We start from the raw sequence: 17,040 nt of genomic DNA on the forward strand, positions 1-17,040 counted from the left end.
TGGATGGGTAGGGAACTCTCAGTGTTTGCTAGGGCACAGGTCTCTAACATATTTTCTTTTGCAAAGCTTTCGTATGTCCTTCAAGTCCTGCATTGTGCGAGGAGGAAAGTACAAGTTATATACAGAATATTTGCAACATTTGTCTGGCGCTCTCAATGGGAGCCCATGCGGCGTGACTTGTTTCTTCCCTTAGAGTCTGGTGGAGTGGGCCTTGTTCACTTGTTTGTGCATCAACTTGTTTCCCGTTTTTTTCTTTTTCAAATCTGCAAACCATCCGTTTCTTGTAACTGTGCTCACTAGGCGTCTTAGTCCACATTTGCCTTACTTATTCGCACCAACTGGGCAGGCTCGTGAGGGGCGTTTATGGGGATTCCTTAAGGAGGTTGCTGACACTTTCAATTTTCTCACTGTGCGTTTCTCTGTAGGTTACCTGTATAGCCTCTCGAGAAAGCAGATGACCCAGGCTCTCAATGAGTCTTTGTTCCCTACACCGTTGTATCGGCAGCCTTACCTGGGGTTTTTGGACACCACTGTTCTAAAGCGTGTTAGGCAAATGTGCATTCAGGCAGCTGCAAAAAAGTTCTTTTTCAAATTACACACAGCGACGTTGCCTGTCAAGACATTTCTTCACAATAAGGAGATGTTTGTGCCCTGGTCGGTAAATTGTCGTCTCTGTAACGTGCCTGAGACAATTGATCATTGCTTTATTCTGTGCCGTGATGCTATGTTCTTTTGGGACATACTACAAAGAACTCTTAAAAAGGACATTGAAATTACGCCTTATACAATTAGATTTTTGCCTCCTGACAAAAACTCTGTCGTGCCTTACGATCTATTTGTGTTGATGGGACTGTTCAGCCTTTGGAAAAGCCGCATGATCGACAGGCATGCAGAGCCACCAAGATCTTCCAAATCCGTGTTTCGGGAGCAGTGTGCTTTGGTGAGAAGTATATATGCTGCACGTGAAGAACCTCCAAACTGGATGCCGTATCTAGACGCATGTGTTTGTCTCCCAGACTTTTGATGTTCTGATGATTGCGCATTGTCGGGATGGGTATATGACGGGCTCGTATTAAGCAGCCCGGTAACTTTAGACATGGACAACATGTTTAAGTAAGTGGAGTTGTTCCTTTTTTACGGAAGTTTTTCCATGCAATAAAGAAAAAAAAAGCGCCGTAGCTCAGTTGGCAGAGAATTGGACGCGAAATTCGGAAGTCGTGAGTTCGAATACCACCGGCAGAAATGTGACAGCTTTTTTTTACTTTCTAGCCAGCTACATCCACAATGAATTATTTATTATCATTGATAAAAACATCTCCAACGCTTTCGTTTATGTCAGTGGCTGTTGGCTCCCTTTGTATACTACAGTAAGTACTAGAGAAAAGTGCAAATAAACGTTAGAAATAAACGATTAGGCGTTTAGTAGTATTTTGAGCATTGTTCTGGAGATTTGTTTTCTTTTTGCTGGAATATACCGAGGAACGTTTATAGGTGGAAAACGCACCTGTTATTCAAGGCAGTAGTGCCCAATAGCTGGCCGTCAAGTCTCTGGGCTGCAATAGTCCTTTGGTAGATTTGGTAAAGTAAATTTATTTCATGGCGTGCGATGTAACAGCATATAAGTCGCTCCTCCGATTTGCGATGGCACGTGTGAATTAGAATTCACAAAAAATACAACTAGTTATTCGCTCCAATACGTTCGACCCAAACTTAGAACATGCAAGTTACACGGCACAAATAGCTCCAATTAAAAGTAAATGGTATCAGTCACCGAAAGCTAGTCATTACGTTCTTCTTTTTATTTACCCTCTTTTCGATCCAGTGGTAATTTATTGTCAGGTACAGACAGTGACACATGCTGGGCTATTGATTATGACGGGACCTTGTGGCCCACTCCTGATAAGTAACATGAACGAAAGTACTTTCTCAGCACCCGCTCCGGAAATCGCCGCTCCTTGTTTGTCCTCCAATTTTCCCATGGGAAGATAACAGATCAATCATTTGGTACGGTAAGCAATTTTGCCGCTCATTCCCAACGAGCACTAATGTTTCATGGATTCCGTCACATCAGCCCATGGCTCCTCAGAAGTTGAGCGCGTCGCAGACAAGGACCTCGTACTCGGCGTACTTGTGCTCTTTGCCATCGTAGGGGACGTACAGACACTTCAAGGACGGATGGATCTTGCCGATGGTTAGCGTGCTTCCGTGCCGGGCACGGCCGATGTAGAGCGGCTCGCCGAGGCCGGTCACACCCCCTTGGATGGCTCCGCTCGGCACTTGACCGACAGATGCTGGCAGCCAAGACAGTGAAGCGCCGTTGGAGACGAGCACCTGTGAAACAAAGCAGCTATTTCCATATTGTGTGGTGCCACCCGTGTTTCTTTGTGTGCGTTCAGTCGTTTTTGATAGCGGCAGCGTAAGGTCGACCCTTAGATAACTGTGGACTTTTATCGCAAGCCATTTTAGTAAACACTCTACAAAAGAGAATTAAACTTGAAAAATTAACATTGCTGTTTACGGTTCACGACAACAAACAAATGGCTATTTTGAACTCATGCCGCTCTCATGCTGTGTTTTTCTATACATTTTTTGGTTATTGTGTACGGAAAGCAAATACGCAGCAGTTCTGAAAATTCAGAAACTTTTAAAGCCCCAGCTCCGACAATTTCTTCTTCTCGTACAAATAAATTGTCCAGCACAAAGTTCTAGATAGCGATTTCATCAGCGACACCCACAGGGGGCCAGTGGCCGGACATTTGAACCTTCGGAGAGAGAGAGAGAGAGAGAGAGAACCAGAAGGCCGGAGGGGGGGGTCAACATAAAGGATGTATGGTTACATTAGACCGAGGTCTGATATCTGGGGCCCCTTTTACTACTGAGGCATCTATCGGATACTGTCAGATAGACTGTTATACTCATGTTAATAGGAAAAGTCTAAGCTTCCGATGCATGGCAAAACGATACTTCTAAAAGTTTTGCTGCGCTCCTAGTGAGCAGTTAAAGCGGCATAGAAATCCAACGGGCGGCCTTTTTGAAATTAATTGTGAAGCTACTGCCGAATATTGCAACATATACCTTCATGGCCATATAATACAAATGGTCTAAGATTTCGATATGTAGAGAAAATTCGCTTTTGAATTTTCTGCTGTGCCGAAAACGTGAAGTTAAGGCTTTCCTCAGAAAACAATTGGGGTGTGTTTTCAAGTAATTTTGAGACAGCTGATAAGAATAGCAAAATACTTTATGAATATAATGAGAGAAGCGGTCTAAACTTGGATGCTTTGAAAAATTTTCCTTCTGAAAAGTGAGTCTGCTATAGAAAACCAATGGGGCACGTTTTTGAAAATAAATTCCAATAGAACTGTCGAAGATACACGGAGGTATTAATTGTTATCGTGATGTTTAACATTGCGTTCAGAATGTCCGAGAAATTGAGCACTTTCTGAGTGTGGGTTATAACTAATCATAACGCTGTTGCTTAAATAAGATAACTTTGTGGCCAACAAAAGGGGGGGGGGGGGAAGGAGGGGCTCTTTTTATTTTTCCCGCGGCTCTATAATGATAGTGAAAAGAAAACTGGAATGCGAAAAAAACAAAACATGTGATTATATGCAATAAATAGCGCATACAGCTTGTTCGGTCGAAGAGGCGCCGTCGTGTCTTAGGTTTGAGAGGAAGGCGACAAAACTTGTCGCGAAACAAGGCGCACGTAATTTTGGTATCAAATAAGGATGCAACCGTTTTTTGCACAAAGTTCAGGGTGGTGCCATATATATAATTTTTGTTTCCCGTTAGCGTCCATCTAGTAGTCAACCCGAGACGTATGTGCCTCCAAATCTCATGGCAGTAATTGTAAGTGTTGCAGTGCGCCGAGAAATGAAAGAAATACGGCACCTTTCGGTTTCCCAAAAATCTAACCTACTAAATATAATTAGCACTTTTCCAAACTCTGTGCCAATCTCCGAGTGCAAAACCACCGAGTAAAACCATGAAAAACCATGATTTTTCACTTCTTAATAACTTTGGGCAGGGATAAGCCCCTTCTAATCTTACGCGATAGCGTATACACCTCGCTCTGCCGAATGGAAGCTATTGCTCTGACTTGTGATCGCGCCAACAGTCGCCTAACGTGTCGGAAAAGCACGCACGCTATTGCGTCAATTCTTCGGCGCTGCTTAAGCGTCTCCAAAGATTTTTTGTTCGGACGAAGAGAATCAGTCATGACGACAGTTCACTTGCCTGGTATTCCTTGTACTTGTGCTCGCGATCTTCGAAAGACACATAACAGGCGCCTTGAGAACGGGACACTTTTCCCGGTAGCATGTCACCGCCATGCGCGACACGCCCTACGAAGAGGGTCGCGCCTCCCACGTCTTTACCGCCAGACACAGCATTGTTAGGGATGCTGTCTCCGCGGCACAAAACCCAGTGGCATGGTGGGCTGTACTGGCTGGCTGCGAGGTAACATGAGTAAGGGCTTATGACACCCTTATGTGGAAATTCCAAGCGCGTCTAGTAGTGGGTGTCTACCCCGGTGGGCATGACTGTCCTGAGTGCTCTCATAAGGGCCTAAGGAATTCAGTGCCAAGCCATGCCACTTCCTCCACCTCTGGCGCATTCACTAACATACATACCGTGCAGATTTCCAGACAACCAATCTATATACACCGCACATTGTGGTGCAACCACGCAGTTAAAACTTACGTCCGTAGTCGGCCATATGTGGCTGCCGTTGATCGGAATGGTTCTTTCTTCGCTGTCAGTGATTTCTCTCGTATAATGGGTGCTTTAAGTAGTGCGACTGCAGTAGCCTGTAAATGCTGAAATTCGCGATAAAGAAATCAGGAACATGGTGCTTTGGCAAACAGCGTTAAGCGAATCAACGCTACCGCGTTTGTTATCGCAGCATCTCTCTAATACTCTTTCTCTGCTTGTCGAGGGTGTTTGATTTCATGCATGTGACGCCAGCCAGGAACTCGTATTCGGGATCTACACGGAGTCCTTTTTGCCTGATTCAGCGCCCAGCATAGTTTTGAATCATACTGAATTTGCGTCATATCTGTAGTTCTGTTTATATATGTGATTGCACTCGGTTACATAAATCAGTGAAAAAAAAAAGTGTAATTTCAATTTTTGCTTTTAGATTAAGGATATTATGAAAATAAACTACCAATTTGTCACTCATGAATACCTTTGGGCTCAACAATGTCTGTTTCTTTAGACACAGGTAGTTCGCGGGTCGTAGTTGTCTCGTTTCAGTCTGTTTCTTTTTTTTTTTCCCCTTTCATGGCTCCTTTACACCGCGTTCATTTGCTGTCCTTTTTAAACTACCAATAAATACCATTAAAATACCATTAACTTGCTGTAACTGCCAAGATTACACGTTGTATGGGTACATGGGTCGCTACGCAGTGCTAAAATCAATAGTCTGACTTAGAGTCACTATGCTGAGCTGCAATTATCCGCGATCACAGCTCTTTTAGTACAACTGTCAGCTTCCGTGCTTTTAAGAGTAACGCAGTTAGCGATTTTTAAGGGATATATATTAGGAGTAGTTTTTTTTTTTTTTAATTTTCATCGCAATCTGCTAGATCGACAAAGTAATTTGTCTAAATTGACATTGTTTGCTTGAGCCGAAAGCATTACACACGACTTTCATCGACTTTTATAAGGATTTTTTTTTATCTGGTATCAAGAGCTGAAGTGGCCCTATGGAAGGTGAACCGTCATGTGTAGCTTAATATGACTGGATCTGAGTGCAGTGCCTACTCAAATTTGAAAAAGAAAAAGTTGATTTTCCAGGATAGTGAGCACACGTGTGAGCACAGCAATAACCGACGATTGAAAAATAGTGATTTTTTAGGCTAATGGATGTTCTTGGCATGTTCTTGGAAATCGTAGGATTCGTTTTGTACAATTTCCCAAACCCAGAGGCGGGGATGTTAGAGCGCGGGCCTGATTCCCTTTCGTGTAGTTGGTCTCATTTGCCAAATTCAAGGTACAATGTGCGCAGGCCTTAACGCGCTTAGGCTGGTTCACTAGATCATTGTGCCCTTGCGCTTCCAAGAACTTATTCTGCCGACATGTGCTTGCCATGTCCACCCGGTTTCGTGAGTTATGATCACCGTTGCATCTTCGACGGCGCTGGTGGAGCGGAAGGATTTGAGGTGCGACAAAACGTCGGCCGGCCGGCAGGAGCACGGAGCAGTCATGCCGTTTCCGGCTGGAAGAAAACAAAAGTCGCAAAAGCCGCTGAAGAGGACTGCGAAGCGCACTACGGGCCGAACAGAGGCGAACCCCGACAACGCGATGCCCCGTTCGCAGAGGAGGATGGCGGTGGATGCTGGTGAGAGGGACGGCGTGAGCGCCTGCGCAAGTTCGGCTCTTCAGAAGAGACAGTGAAGTCGAGCAGAGATAGGCGATTAAGAAATACGTAAGATCGCGCTGGTAGAGTCAGCGATGCCGGACCTCACCTCAGCCGTTGTAAACTGACCGCTAGCCGATACTTCCGAGAAGCCCAAGGCCCCGACTCGTCACATCGATGCGTGCCGAGACGCCCCGAGAAAAGAAAAAAAAAAACCGATCGCGTGACGCACCGAGCAGGCAAACACAGCTGACGAGATGAATGACACCCCGTCTGACGTGAGCGCAGCACCGGGGCCGGGCCAACGTCCCCAACAAGCTAGTGGGTGAGTGGCATCTGAGCCTTCACCCATCAGGCAGAGCAGAAAATCAATAAGGTTTTTGCCAGAATGTTGACTGTTAGCTCTGTTCTCCTCACTTCAGCAGAACGTAAGGTACTATCTGGAGTTGCTTTGTGATCGCCCTATGGGGAAGATCACAAAGGAACACTGGATTTGCTATGTAAGTCCATTGATCCGACACTGATTATGAGGGATGCCGTAGTAGAGGGCTTCAGAAATTTAGGCCACTTGGGGTTCTTTAGCAAGCACTGACATTGCAATATACACGCGCTCCTAGCTTTTCGCCTCCATCGAAAAGCGGCCGCCGCGGTCGGGGTTCGCTCCCGCGTCCTTGGGTACAGCTGTCGAGCGCCCTGATCACTGAGCCACAGCGGCGGGGCGGACCCAATAAAGCACCCACAGAAATCGAGGGCTCGATAAATTTCCGTCCCTATATTACTTCGCAGAAGTCAAGTGTATCAGAAAGAGGTGAAGATTATTATTCAGGATAAAAACATTCGAATGGTCATAGCCCTGGTAACAAGTGTACCGGCACTTTCACATGCGTAATTTTTTTAAGGAATCCATCGCTTCTATGAAATTGCACCCGCAATATATTGTCGAGCCCTCCCTCATCGTACTTTGCATTTCATTTTTCATTGACGCATTCAATCATCAGGTAACAAAACATGCTTCCTGCAGCTAAGCAATTCAACACTCACAAAAAGACTGACAGTGCCACCCCCCAACCTTTTTTTTTTTTTTTTCTTCCTAGGCGGTATAGGCAGGTGTCGGTCCGGGTAGCAATATCGCTTGCGCCACGTATACGCAACACCATGGCGTAAGTTTCTACTTTGTACGCGATTTATTTCAGTCGAGGACTTCCTTATCCGCACGCAGTTTTCTAATAATATTCGACTAAATTCCCTGCAGATATTGGCCTATTTTATGCCGCCCGCAATAAAAGCTCGTGAGATAGATGCAGCGCCCATACACTTCCGAGTTCACTCAAAGTCAAGTGCAGATAAGGATGACCCAAATTCCCTGTCGATAACTACTCGTCATGTAATAAGCCTACATATGGGCTGACTGCATGTTCTGCACAAATCAGCTCGTAATCTAGGAGAGGAACTGAAAAAAAGGTGACTAGTGAATGCTTTTTCTGCCCTGTCTTCCTTGCATTCCTTCTCCTAGCTTTTGCGCTAAAGCATTATCAAAGCGAGCTGACTACATTGTGCATGTACGTCGCTGTTCAGGCAAATAACTTGAGGTCTCCTCGCTATGAACTGATATCTTAGTGTACATTCGACCTTATCGCAGTGTACAGTCGTGCGAGTAAGCCCCTGTTTTATGGAACTGCCTCTGAAACAATTATATAGAGAGAATAATATTGGCATAATAATCGCCAATGGAGGCGAAGGGTGCATGAAGTAAGTGCACTACTGCTTTTTTTTTTTTTTTTTTATAACCGATGTGAATAATGGCTTAGTTTTTCCAGATGAACTGAGACATTCACAGTGTGAAGCATTTTGAACACATGGGTTTCCGAAATTACATGAACGCCCTAAAGCGGATTCACTGCAAATTAACTGACGAGAATACATATATGTGCCATATGCAACTATCGTTTCGCGTTTGTGTATTTCTAAGATTTTTCTCTGAACGTCCAGTTGGATGTGCTCTGAGCCGGTTCGAAGTTGCTTTTACAAGTGAATTAAGGTCACAAAATGGCGTCAAATATTTCCGTATAATTTAGCTTCTTTACAAGTGAATCATCCGAGATTGACTCCTGTTCTGCTCTGATGACGTTTTGCATGTGAGGATCGGAGGAGAAAAACTGGCTGCTTCTCAGAACGACCATAAGGAAAGACGCAATGGAAGAAAAACGTTGTTGGCGTCATCTGAGGCGTAGATAAAGCAATGAGTTAAGGAAGACTAGATAATGTGTCCTCAAGTAGTGCTGTTGTAAGTGCATTTGATAAAAATTTATGAATATGAGTGCGACAATCACGGCGATGATGATGTGGATGATGGAGTCCCGCTACTAGCGCTCTGCTCTCCAAGCGGTACAGAGTGCTGCTTTTAGTGGAACCGCCCGCAATGTGTAAGCATGCATAGTCGAAATACACTTATTCAGTGTCACTTCTTTTTATTCACAGCCAGCCATTTATTCTCGCTCAGTTTATTTCAATTTATTCACAATTTCAGGCATGCCGTCAGGAGCGCAAGGTAACCGCTCGCTCTTCCAGACAATGCCATCTAGCGCATATTTCAGTAACTGGGCGAATTTCCTGTACCTATTCATCCTTATGAATAAAGATTTATCTGTCTATCCCTATCTATCCATACTCTTCAACGAAGACCCGCAGTGCGACGACTGCGCAAATGAAAGCAATATGCCCACAGGTGCATCCGTCGTTCGCGACCAATTTCCGGCAGGATTCACTTAACTGTAGTTGCAGATGCTGTTTGAGATGTTCTCAGAAGTTGACTGTCTTGCAGACGAGGACCTCGTACTCGGTGTAGCGATGCTCTTCGCCGCCGTAGGTGACTATCGCGCAGCGCTGAGAAGGCTGCAGCCTGCCGACAGTCTTCATTCCCTTGTAGAGAGCGCGTGCAACGTAGAGCGGCTCTCCATCAGAGGTCACACCCCCTTGGATGGCTCCGTTCGGCACTGCGCCATTAGTAGCCGCCTGCCACTCCAGGCATGCACCATCGCAGACGAGCGCCTGCGAACCAGAGTTACAACGCTGTGTGTGGTTACACTGGCTCTGATTGGTAACACAGTATTCCATCGATCAAATGACGTGAGAAGCGGACAATAGGGTCTGATGAACAGACACCTCATTTTTCACATTTTGAAACGTTCTCATTTTGACAGGCGACACTGGAGAAATAACGAGCGTCACTTGATTTGTCGCACCTTTTCTTTTTGTTTTTATGAGCCATTTGTCGGATCCTTACTCATACCTTCTGCTGAGTTTGTTTTGAAAGCTAAACCACTACATTTTTACGCGAGTAGCGGCCCTCAAATTGAAAACAAGTTTCGCACTAACCCCCAAAATTTGCAGCAAGTGGGGAAGACACTAACAGCACATCGAAGCAACCAAATGTCGCAGATGCTGCAATAACACATGCACCATCATTAAACACCTGCCCTCAAAACACAAGACACCGTTGCATTCAGGGCATGCAGTCACCATGTACCAGATTCGGACCTAGCCCAACACCGGCATAAAAACCAAGCTACAGATCTTCGGCATTTCTCAAAAAAAAAAAAACAACAACCGACATCTTCGCCTTTTTTCAAGCCTCTTTTATGCCACTCCACTTCCATAAGCAGGCATATTTCCTTTCTGTTCGGATAAAATGCTTGGACTGAGTGGTTGACTGCTTGACATCAAAAGGGTGCACAGGAGTTACTGCGCGTAGCGCGGCACATTTTCCACAGCTTTTAAACCTTACTTTGTGCCTCAGCTTCTTCAAAACACATTTTTTCCCCTTTGCCATTCACACCTTTGAAAGATATTTCTGTGTCCGCCCTGCAGGACTGACCTGGTTAACAATACAGAGACAAGCTCAACTAGACAACCGAATGGCGACCCATATGTCTTTAACGGCGTAACATTGCCATGTAGGTGGCAGGAGAGGTCAGCCATGCTATTCACAACAGCGGAAACGAACACGAAGACGACGAAGAGGAGGCAGTAGACGAAGGCGATAGAAAAGACACGAAGAGCTCCTGAACCGCATACGTGCTGTGAGGCCGGGAGTATGAATATGTTAGCTTTAGTGATGTTTGTTTTCTTTGCTATCTATTTTTATTTTTGTTTTGATTTTGCTTCTTGTGTATTTTGGTAATTCAACTAATTTTTTATGTGAGTTTCTAGTCGTTTATGAAACTTATGACTCCACCACGCATTCACTAGACTTCCCTGTGTGCAGCTCTGGCTAAAGTGCATTCGTGACCTGTGGACAGCGCACGTAGCCATCTGGCAATCTGAAGGTCCCACAAAGTTTCGACTCCCATCCTATCTAAATGTTTCTAATTTCAGCTCATTTACTTTCCTTTGCGGAGGTAAAGCTTCGTCAGAAATTTGGTGCCCATTCAAATATTTTGACCTGTATTCGAAGTGGCTGCAGCAGCAACCATAGTCCTCCATAAAGAAAATAAAATTCACGTAAGAAAAGACGTTTGGCAAGGTAATTCGATACACATAGTACTGTTAACCACTTGCTTAAAGGAAGTATTCAGAGACGTGAAATGCGAGCACTTAGGGTTAAGGGTTCATGAAGAACACTTTAGTAATCTCCGATTCACTGATGACGTTGCGTTAACCAATAATGATTCTTGATCTAGACAGGAAAAGCAGAATGGTAGGCCTAAAATTAATATACATGAGATTAAAGTAACGGTGGGCATAAAATTAACATACATGAGATTAAACTAATGTTCAATAGCCTGGGATCAAAACAGGAATTTACGACAGGTAGCAACGTGTTAATGTTGTATGCGAATATGTCTACTTGGAACAGGTAGCAACCGCAGATTCCTACTACGAAAGGGAGTTAACAAGCAGAATAAGATTAGGATGAAGCGCATTCGGCAAACACTCGCTGAATATGACTAGCAGTTAACCGGTATCGCTCAAGAGGAAGATATACAGCAGTTCCATCTTTCCGGTAACTGTCCTATGAGGAGAAAAGTGGAGGCTAGCCGAAAGGGTTCAACGTAGGTTGAAGAGAGCGCAGAGAGCAATTTATGTTGTGTGATGTTAACAGACGTGGATTGACCGGCCATGACAGTTTACACTACACTGCAAAGCATTGCAAGGGCCAGGAAATATATCTCCTTCATGCAGAAATGTAGCAGCTAACCTGGATCACCGTAGCGAAATGACCAGGAGACTGCTTTTACATGCGAGAATGTGAAATAAATTCACTATTTTATCAAGTGCAGAGCCATGCTGCGTTACATACACTATGAGTCATGACTATGCGTAATGGTTGTACGAACTCTACACATTGCCTTCATTTCGCTAATAAATAAAGGGTCGCTACTCATGATCGGAAGTTCGGTATAATTAGGCGCTCATATATATTGCGGAGTCTGTAGCAGCGTGATACTCAATGCATGTTAAATAGTGAGAGAAAATGAAGAAATCAGTGCCGTTGCGCTCACCTGGTAGTCCCGGTATTTGTGTTCCTTTTTGTTGTGGCCCACGTAGCAGTAGGCGAGGATGGTGAGCACCTTGCCAGGTATCACGTTGCCCTCGTGCACCGCGCGCCCAACATAGGTGATCTCGCCTCCCGTGTCGTCACCACCGGGCACGGCGTTTACCGGGATGTTGCCTTCTTTACAGGTCACCCAGACGCATGGCGACTTGTAGCTGATCGCTGCAAGGCAATTAAAAAAAAAACCATCACATCAGGTGGTGAGAACTTTGCGTATTGCAAAGCTTCTGAAAGTAGAAACAACTAAAATTTGTTGTTTTCTCATAGAACAGCGGTTCTTCGAGTACTCAACAAGATGCACTCGATTCGGTGTCACGAAACACAATATGGTCGTGCATACAAAATTTCTAAGCTAATAAACTCTTGTGTCTAAATTAACTCTGGCTTCTTGTGGGACATACACCACCGTTCACGCAGGCTCCCAGCTAAATGTTACTTGGCACTAATAGTATATACATTCCTGTGCATTGTTGCGCTTACGTAGGAACTGGGACACAATCGGAGACGACACACGTAAGCGCAACAATGCACAGGAATAACAACCACCAACTAGCCCAATTTGAAACTCTCCTAATAAGTATATACATAGTTGTCGAACATAAACTACTTATTCAACACCCTGCCCCATACGTCAAATTACGGCTGCCCGAATTTTGACTTCACTTGATGGTACAGATATTTTATAACTGAATTTGTTTTCATTGCTTATAGTGAACACCTAGGTTATACAGTTCTGGCAAGCTTTCTGTACCGCTGGCCTTTCCACATTACGTCGACTGTTATTCGCTGTGTTATAGGCGCTGACACACCGTGGAAAGCGGACACTTAGAGTCATATTAGAGTCGAATATAACTTATTCGTTTGCATCAGACGCCTTAATTCGATGTATTATAAGAAGCTACGTACTAACGCTTGGCGAAGCTTGTATGCTCGCGGCGCCCGTCTTTGCCCAAAAAGCAGAGATAGCTGATGCATGAAATACTAATAAATGCAATTCATAAAGCCATTATTCATGTTGTGAATATGGTCAGATTTTATCACTAGGTGTTCATAGATGCGGAATATCCGATGCCTGAAACCACCGACGTGCTTTCCGAAACGCGCGATGTTGGCGTTGCTTTGTCGGCTACTAAGTCGTTGTTCGCTTCCCTGTCCCCTCAGTAAGTGCCACAAATTAATTCCGAAACCTCACTAATGTCCCCCTTGAGCCATTGAAAAAACAGATACCCAGCGTAACGTGTGTCATTGTGTGCCTGCTTTGAAGGTACGTATTACTCTTATATGCTGAGTTCTCCGGAGAAGCTCGTAGAACTGAGCGCAACTGATAGCTCATGTCGGAATCAGTGAGGCCTTGGACACTGGGTCAAGGAGCGTTGGCTTGACGGGTGCTATGCAGCACTGGTTGCAGACATATAAGCGAAGGACCCGAGAAAGAAACAAAATCTAAACAAGGAAATGAATTTAAAAAATATCATTTGAGGTAGCGACACCAAAAAGAAAATAACGACTGAATAAAGACGGACTTTTACAATTTGAACATGCAACCTCAAAACTATGGCTCAGTAGATAGGGAGCTTGTATACAATCGCACGAATATTCTAGCGCGTTGATTACTAACGGAAGGATCTGCCTCACGATCTCAATTTGGGGTATACACCGCGCCCAGTGCTCTCACACTTCAGGACTAGAATGGCAAGCGTTTGTACGTACTATTTCGACAATACAAATTAGCAATATATTCAACAGCCATGATGGATCTCTTTAGCCAACAAGAAAAATGCATCATGAAGCAAGGAAGCCATACTTACATCCGTAGTTCGCCATTGCTTATAAGCTGTGGTGGCACGGTCTTCACTACCACTATAATTTTCCTAGCGAAACGCGGTCTATATATACGGCAGCACAGCCAATGAGATCCACCAGACATTGCTGGAGATAAGCGAACCATGAACTCGTTATAGAGGTGGGATTAAGATTGGTTTGTATGCAGAAACGGGTCATCTCACTATTGTTTTAGGACATCGATTTTTACCTCTGGCTACATCAATGTTTTTAATGTTTTAATGTAGAGAGCATATCCTTAATATATAGGCTGATAATCGGCGGGCGATGGGGATAACGGCGTGGGTTCTAAGAGAGGATAAGCATTACAGTGGGCGGCACAGCGTCGGGGAAATGATGCGAGGGAACTTGCGGAGGTGAAGAGTCCGCTGCCGACGCAGAAAAAGCCGCATTGCAAATCATTTGGAGATGTCCTTGACCCGTAGCGGACGTACAACAATAAGGACGTTATCTTTTCAGTCTAAATGTAATGCATTGGCGGAGTGCTCTTGCTGACCGAAGGCAATTATCGTCCCTTCATAAACATATTCTGCTCTGCGATCTGTGCACCTGTGACGGCCTTAGCAAAATCTGTGCTTAGCAAAACCTTTTAAGCGTTGCATGCCTGCAGAGGGAGGGGGGGGGGGGGGGGGGAGGGTTAAAAGCGATTTTAACCTTATCGGTTTTGAGAATTAGTGGCATATATATTTGGGCGCAATGTTCGTAAATAGAAAACATTTTTCATTTCATTTCAAAAAACCCATACACAAAAATTGAGTTCTGCGTTTATCGAATGAAAGCGCAGTGTTTTATGCATATTTAACATAACCTTCAGCATTGATGACAAAAGACAAAGTGCAGATTAAATTTTGTCCGCCGGGGATCCGTTTTAAACAGAGTTTTCAAGGTTCGTACAATGTTGATCATACGTTTCTGCGTTTACGTTTTTCTTCTGGATTTTACTACGAATATTTAACGTACAAACATAATTAAATTAACGGAATGCAGTACCAATACCTTGCCATTGGACTGCAACAGTAGCAACCATATTATCTAGAATATTGTCAGTGAGGAACGAAGACGAAGTAGTTAAGGGACAGATGTGTGCGTTTTAGTGCCGGTGCTTCATCATTTGTTAATGCATAGCTTGTATCAACGTTCACAGGGGCTTATACAAGGCGAGATATCCATCGGCGTAGCATCACGGCTCCCGTCAACAAAGCTAGCAGGCTCTTGATCATAGGGTCTTTCTTCTGTGACTTCATAATGACTGAAAATCTGTCGTGGCTAGGGGCGTATACCGGGCAGGTGCTGGCAGGGTTCGTTCGGTTGCCATGCAGGACCACTGCAGTAGGGAAATAGCTAAAGCCCGGGCACGAACCAGAGCGGAGGTGGAGGGAATGTGAAGCCAGAAAGGAAAGAAATCACGCCCGGCACAATTCTGGCTTTGTGGCACGCTCTGCCCACAGGAATCATTTCCGGCATACGCTTGTGGTCCAGTAGTGCTGGCTGCCCACACGAGTCATTCTTGGCAGAGTTCTGGTTTGGCGATGCTACCCGTTGAAACGGAAGCTCCTCGACGGTGTTCTGGCCCCACAATTCTATCTGCCTACGTGAGTCTTCTCCGGTACAGTTCTGGTTCGGTAAGGCTGCCTGTCCATCCGAGTTCCCCACCGCACAGTCCTGGTTCAACGATGGTCCTTGGTCACAGGAGGCGTCGTCAGCACAAATCTGGTTCGGCGGTGCTGTCTGCTCACATGAGGCGTCCATGACACATCAGAAGCAGCACCCAAATACCCAGAGCTGACTTGTAGTGCAGGAGACGAAAGTCCGACGGGCCAGCTGCCCTCAGCCTATTTTTCGCATAAATACTTGCGGTAAGGTGACGTTTGCAAGCTGCCGGCTCCGGTCCTTCTTCTTCTTCTGCCTAGATAAATGGCACATGCCCACGAAGGGGGATTGGCCAGGGTTCAGTGTGAACTGCCAAGTGTCCTACAGATACTGAATTAGTGCAATAAATTATTGTCAAGTAAACAAAAACCTAAAATTTGCGATCACAAAGTTGAGTGGAAGGAGAAAAAAATACGGAGCAAAAAATTTGGAAGTTTGTAAATTTGGAATACAATTAGGAAGGGAATCTCTCCGTATCTGCCCGTCGAACGAAGTTCGAAGCTCGAGGTTTTATTGGTAGATTACGTCATCAGTTAAAATGCTAGCGCTAAAACACTTCACATGCATTACCTACAGCCTCTACAAATTTGAGTTCTCAGAATATCGAGGAATTCTCTAAAAGTGACGCAGCGGCCCTTTAAGCAGGACAAACCATCGTGTGAAAACTAGTACGTTAGCTTCGTCAGCAGTACTAAAGCAGGCCGTAGAACGAAGTGAAAATTCAAGGTCGCAACGCAACTTCGACGAGGCGTAATCGTGCGCTGGCTCTGAGCGGGCTCTTATATAGCTTATCATAAACTGCATAGCATTGTGCGTTCAAAATAGCATATAGATTGTCCTTCATGTGATCTCATATCGAAAAGTGGCTAAAGGCTCAAAAATTAACTCTCATTATTTGCGGCGCCCAACGCTGCATGAGTAAATTACAACAGGGAGAATTAATATTATGTACTTAACATGCGACTACTGATTACCGCTATAGAGCAATGTCGCGAACCTCGCATTTTCCACCATGCTTGCGTGATTGGTCTGCAGTCTGTGAACACATTCCATTATTCCTAATGCAGCAATAATTTTTTGCTGTCCTTCGAGAAAGTGGCTAGTTGATAGGGTCTCGAGAGTTATGGCGGCATGGATGCTTCCACATGAGCCATTCTAAAGTGCGCCGACTGTTTGGGGCAGTTCCCCGCTAAAAACTGAGATCGCATCGTATAGCGTTCAAACCACCTCGTTTCACAATACCGCAGTAAGCGGCAGAACGATTTCAAGGCGCTTTCAATATACCTCTTCATGGCCGCACTTCTTTTTGTGATCTCCTGTAGAAAGCTGAAACGACCCTGATCATAAAGAGATGATAATGTCAGATCATAATGTCACTGCTGGAGCTAGGTTCGCGATATTTTTTTCTAAAAGAAAACTGCGGCATCAAAAACAAAATACATATTTATAGCATTTTTAACAGTAAAAGTTGCAGTAAAAGGTGCAAGAGTAAACTTTCAACTTTACGAATTTTCAGGAACAACGTTTTCTACCTCTTCCAATATATGATTTGTGTGTGTAAGGGGGGGGGGGGGGGAGAGGACTACGGCGTGTTGTAAAACTAAGATTTATTCCTTTGTGTCTACAGATG

At 44.7% G+C, this 17,040-nt stretch overlaps 2 protein-coding genes across 2 annotated transcripts; both read right to left on the bottom strand.

Moving 5' to 3' along the window:
• Positions 1–1,784: 1,784 nt before the first annotated feature.
• LOC146206105 (pfs47 receptor-like) lies at positions 1,785–6,526 on the bottom strand. Its single transcript, XM_084590751.1, has 2 exons — positions 4,240–6,526; positions 1,785–2,331 (listed from the first exon to the last, which is right to left on the bottom strand). Exons 1-2 carry the CDS (start codon positions 4,321–4,323, stop codon positions 2,083–2,085), a joined length of 333 nt encoding a protein of 110 aa, XP_084446877.1. The 5' UTR covers positions 4,324–6,526; the 3' UTR covers positions 1,785–2,082.
• A 2,286-nt stretch (positions 6,527–8,812) lies between these two features.
• On the bottom strand, positions 8,813–13,881 carry LOC146206106 (pfs47 receptor-like). The gene is made up of 3 exons (XM_084590750.1): positions 13,727–13,881; positions 11,866–12,080; positions 8,813–9,412 (listed from the first exon to the last, which is right to left on the bottom strand). The coding sequence occupies exons 1-3, from the start codon at positions 13,740–13,742 to the stop codon at positions 9,164–9,166; spliced, it is 480 nt and encodes a 159-aa protein (XP_084446876.1). The 5' UTR covers positions 13,743–13,881; the 3' UTR covers positions 8,813–9,163.
• Between the last annotated feature and the right edge of the window lie 3,159 nt (positions 13,882–17,040).

Source organism: Amblyomma maculatum, chromosome 1 (assembly GCF_055883805.1).
Source record: "Amblyomma maculatum isolate TAMU_Amacu chromosome 1, ASM5588380v1, whole genome shotgun sequence".
In the NCBI taxonomy this organism is placed as follows: domain Eukaryota; kingdom Metazoa; phylum Arthropoda; class Arachnida; order Ixodida; family Ixodidae; genus Amblyomma; species Amblyomma maculatum.

Coding starts and splice junctions, on each gene's coding strand:
- LOC146206105 (XM_084590751.1), bottom strand. CDS start 4,323: ATGCTACCGGGAAAAGTGTCCCGTTCTCAAGGCGCCTGTTATGTGTCT. Junction 2,332..4,239: donor ACAAGTACAAGGAATACCAG/GCAAGTGAACTG, acceptor TTTGTTTCACAG/GTGCTCGTCTCCAACGGCGC.
- LOC146206106 (XM_084590750.1), bottom strand. Junction 9,413..11,865: donor ACAAATACCGGGACTACCAG/GTGAGCGCAACG, acceptor TCTGGTTCGCAG/GCGCTCGTCTGCGATGGTGC.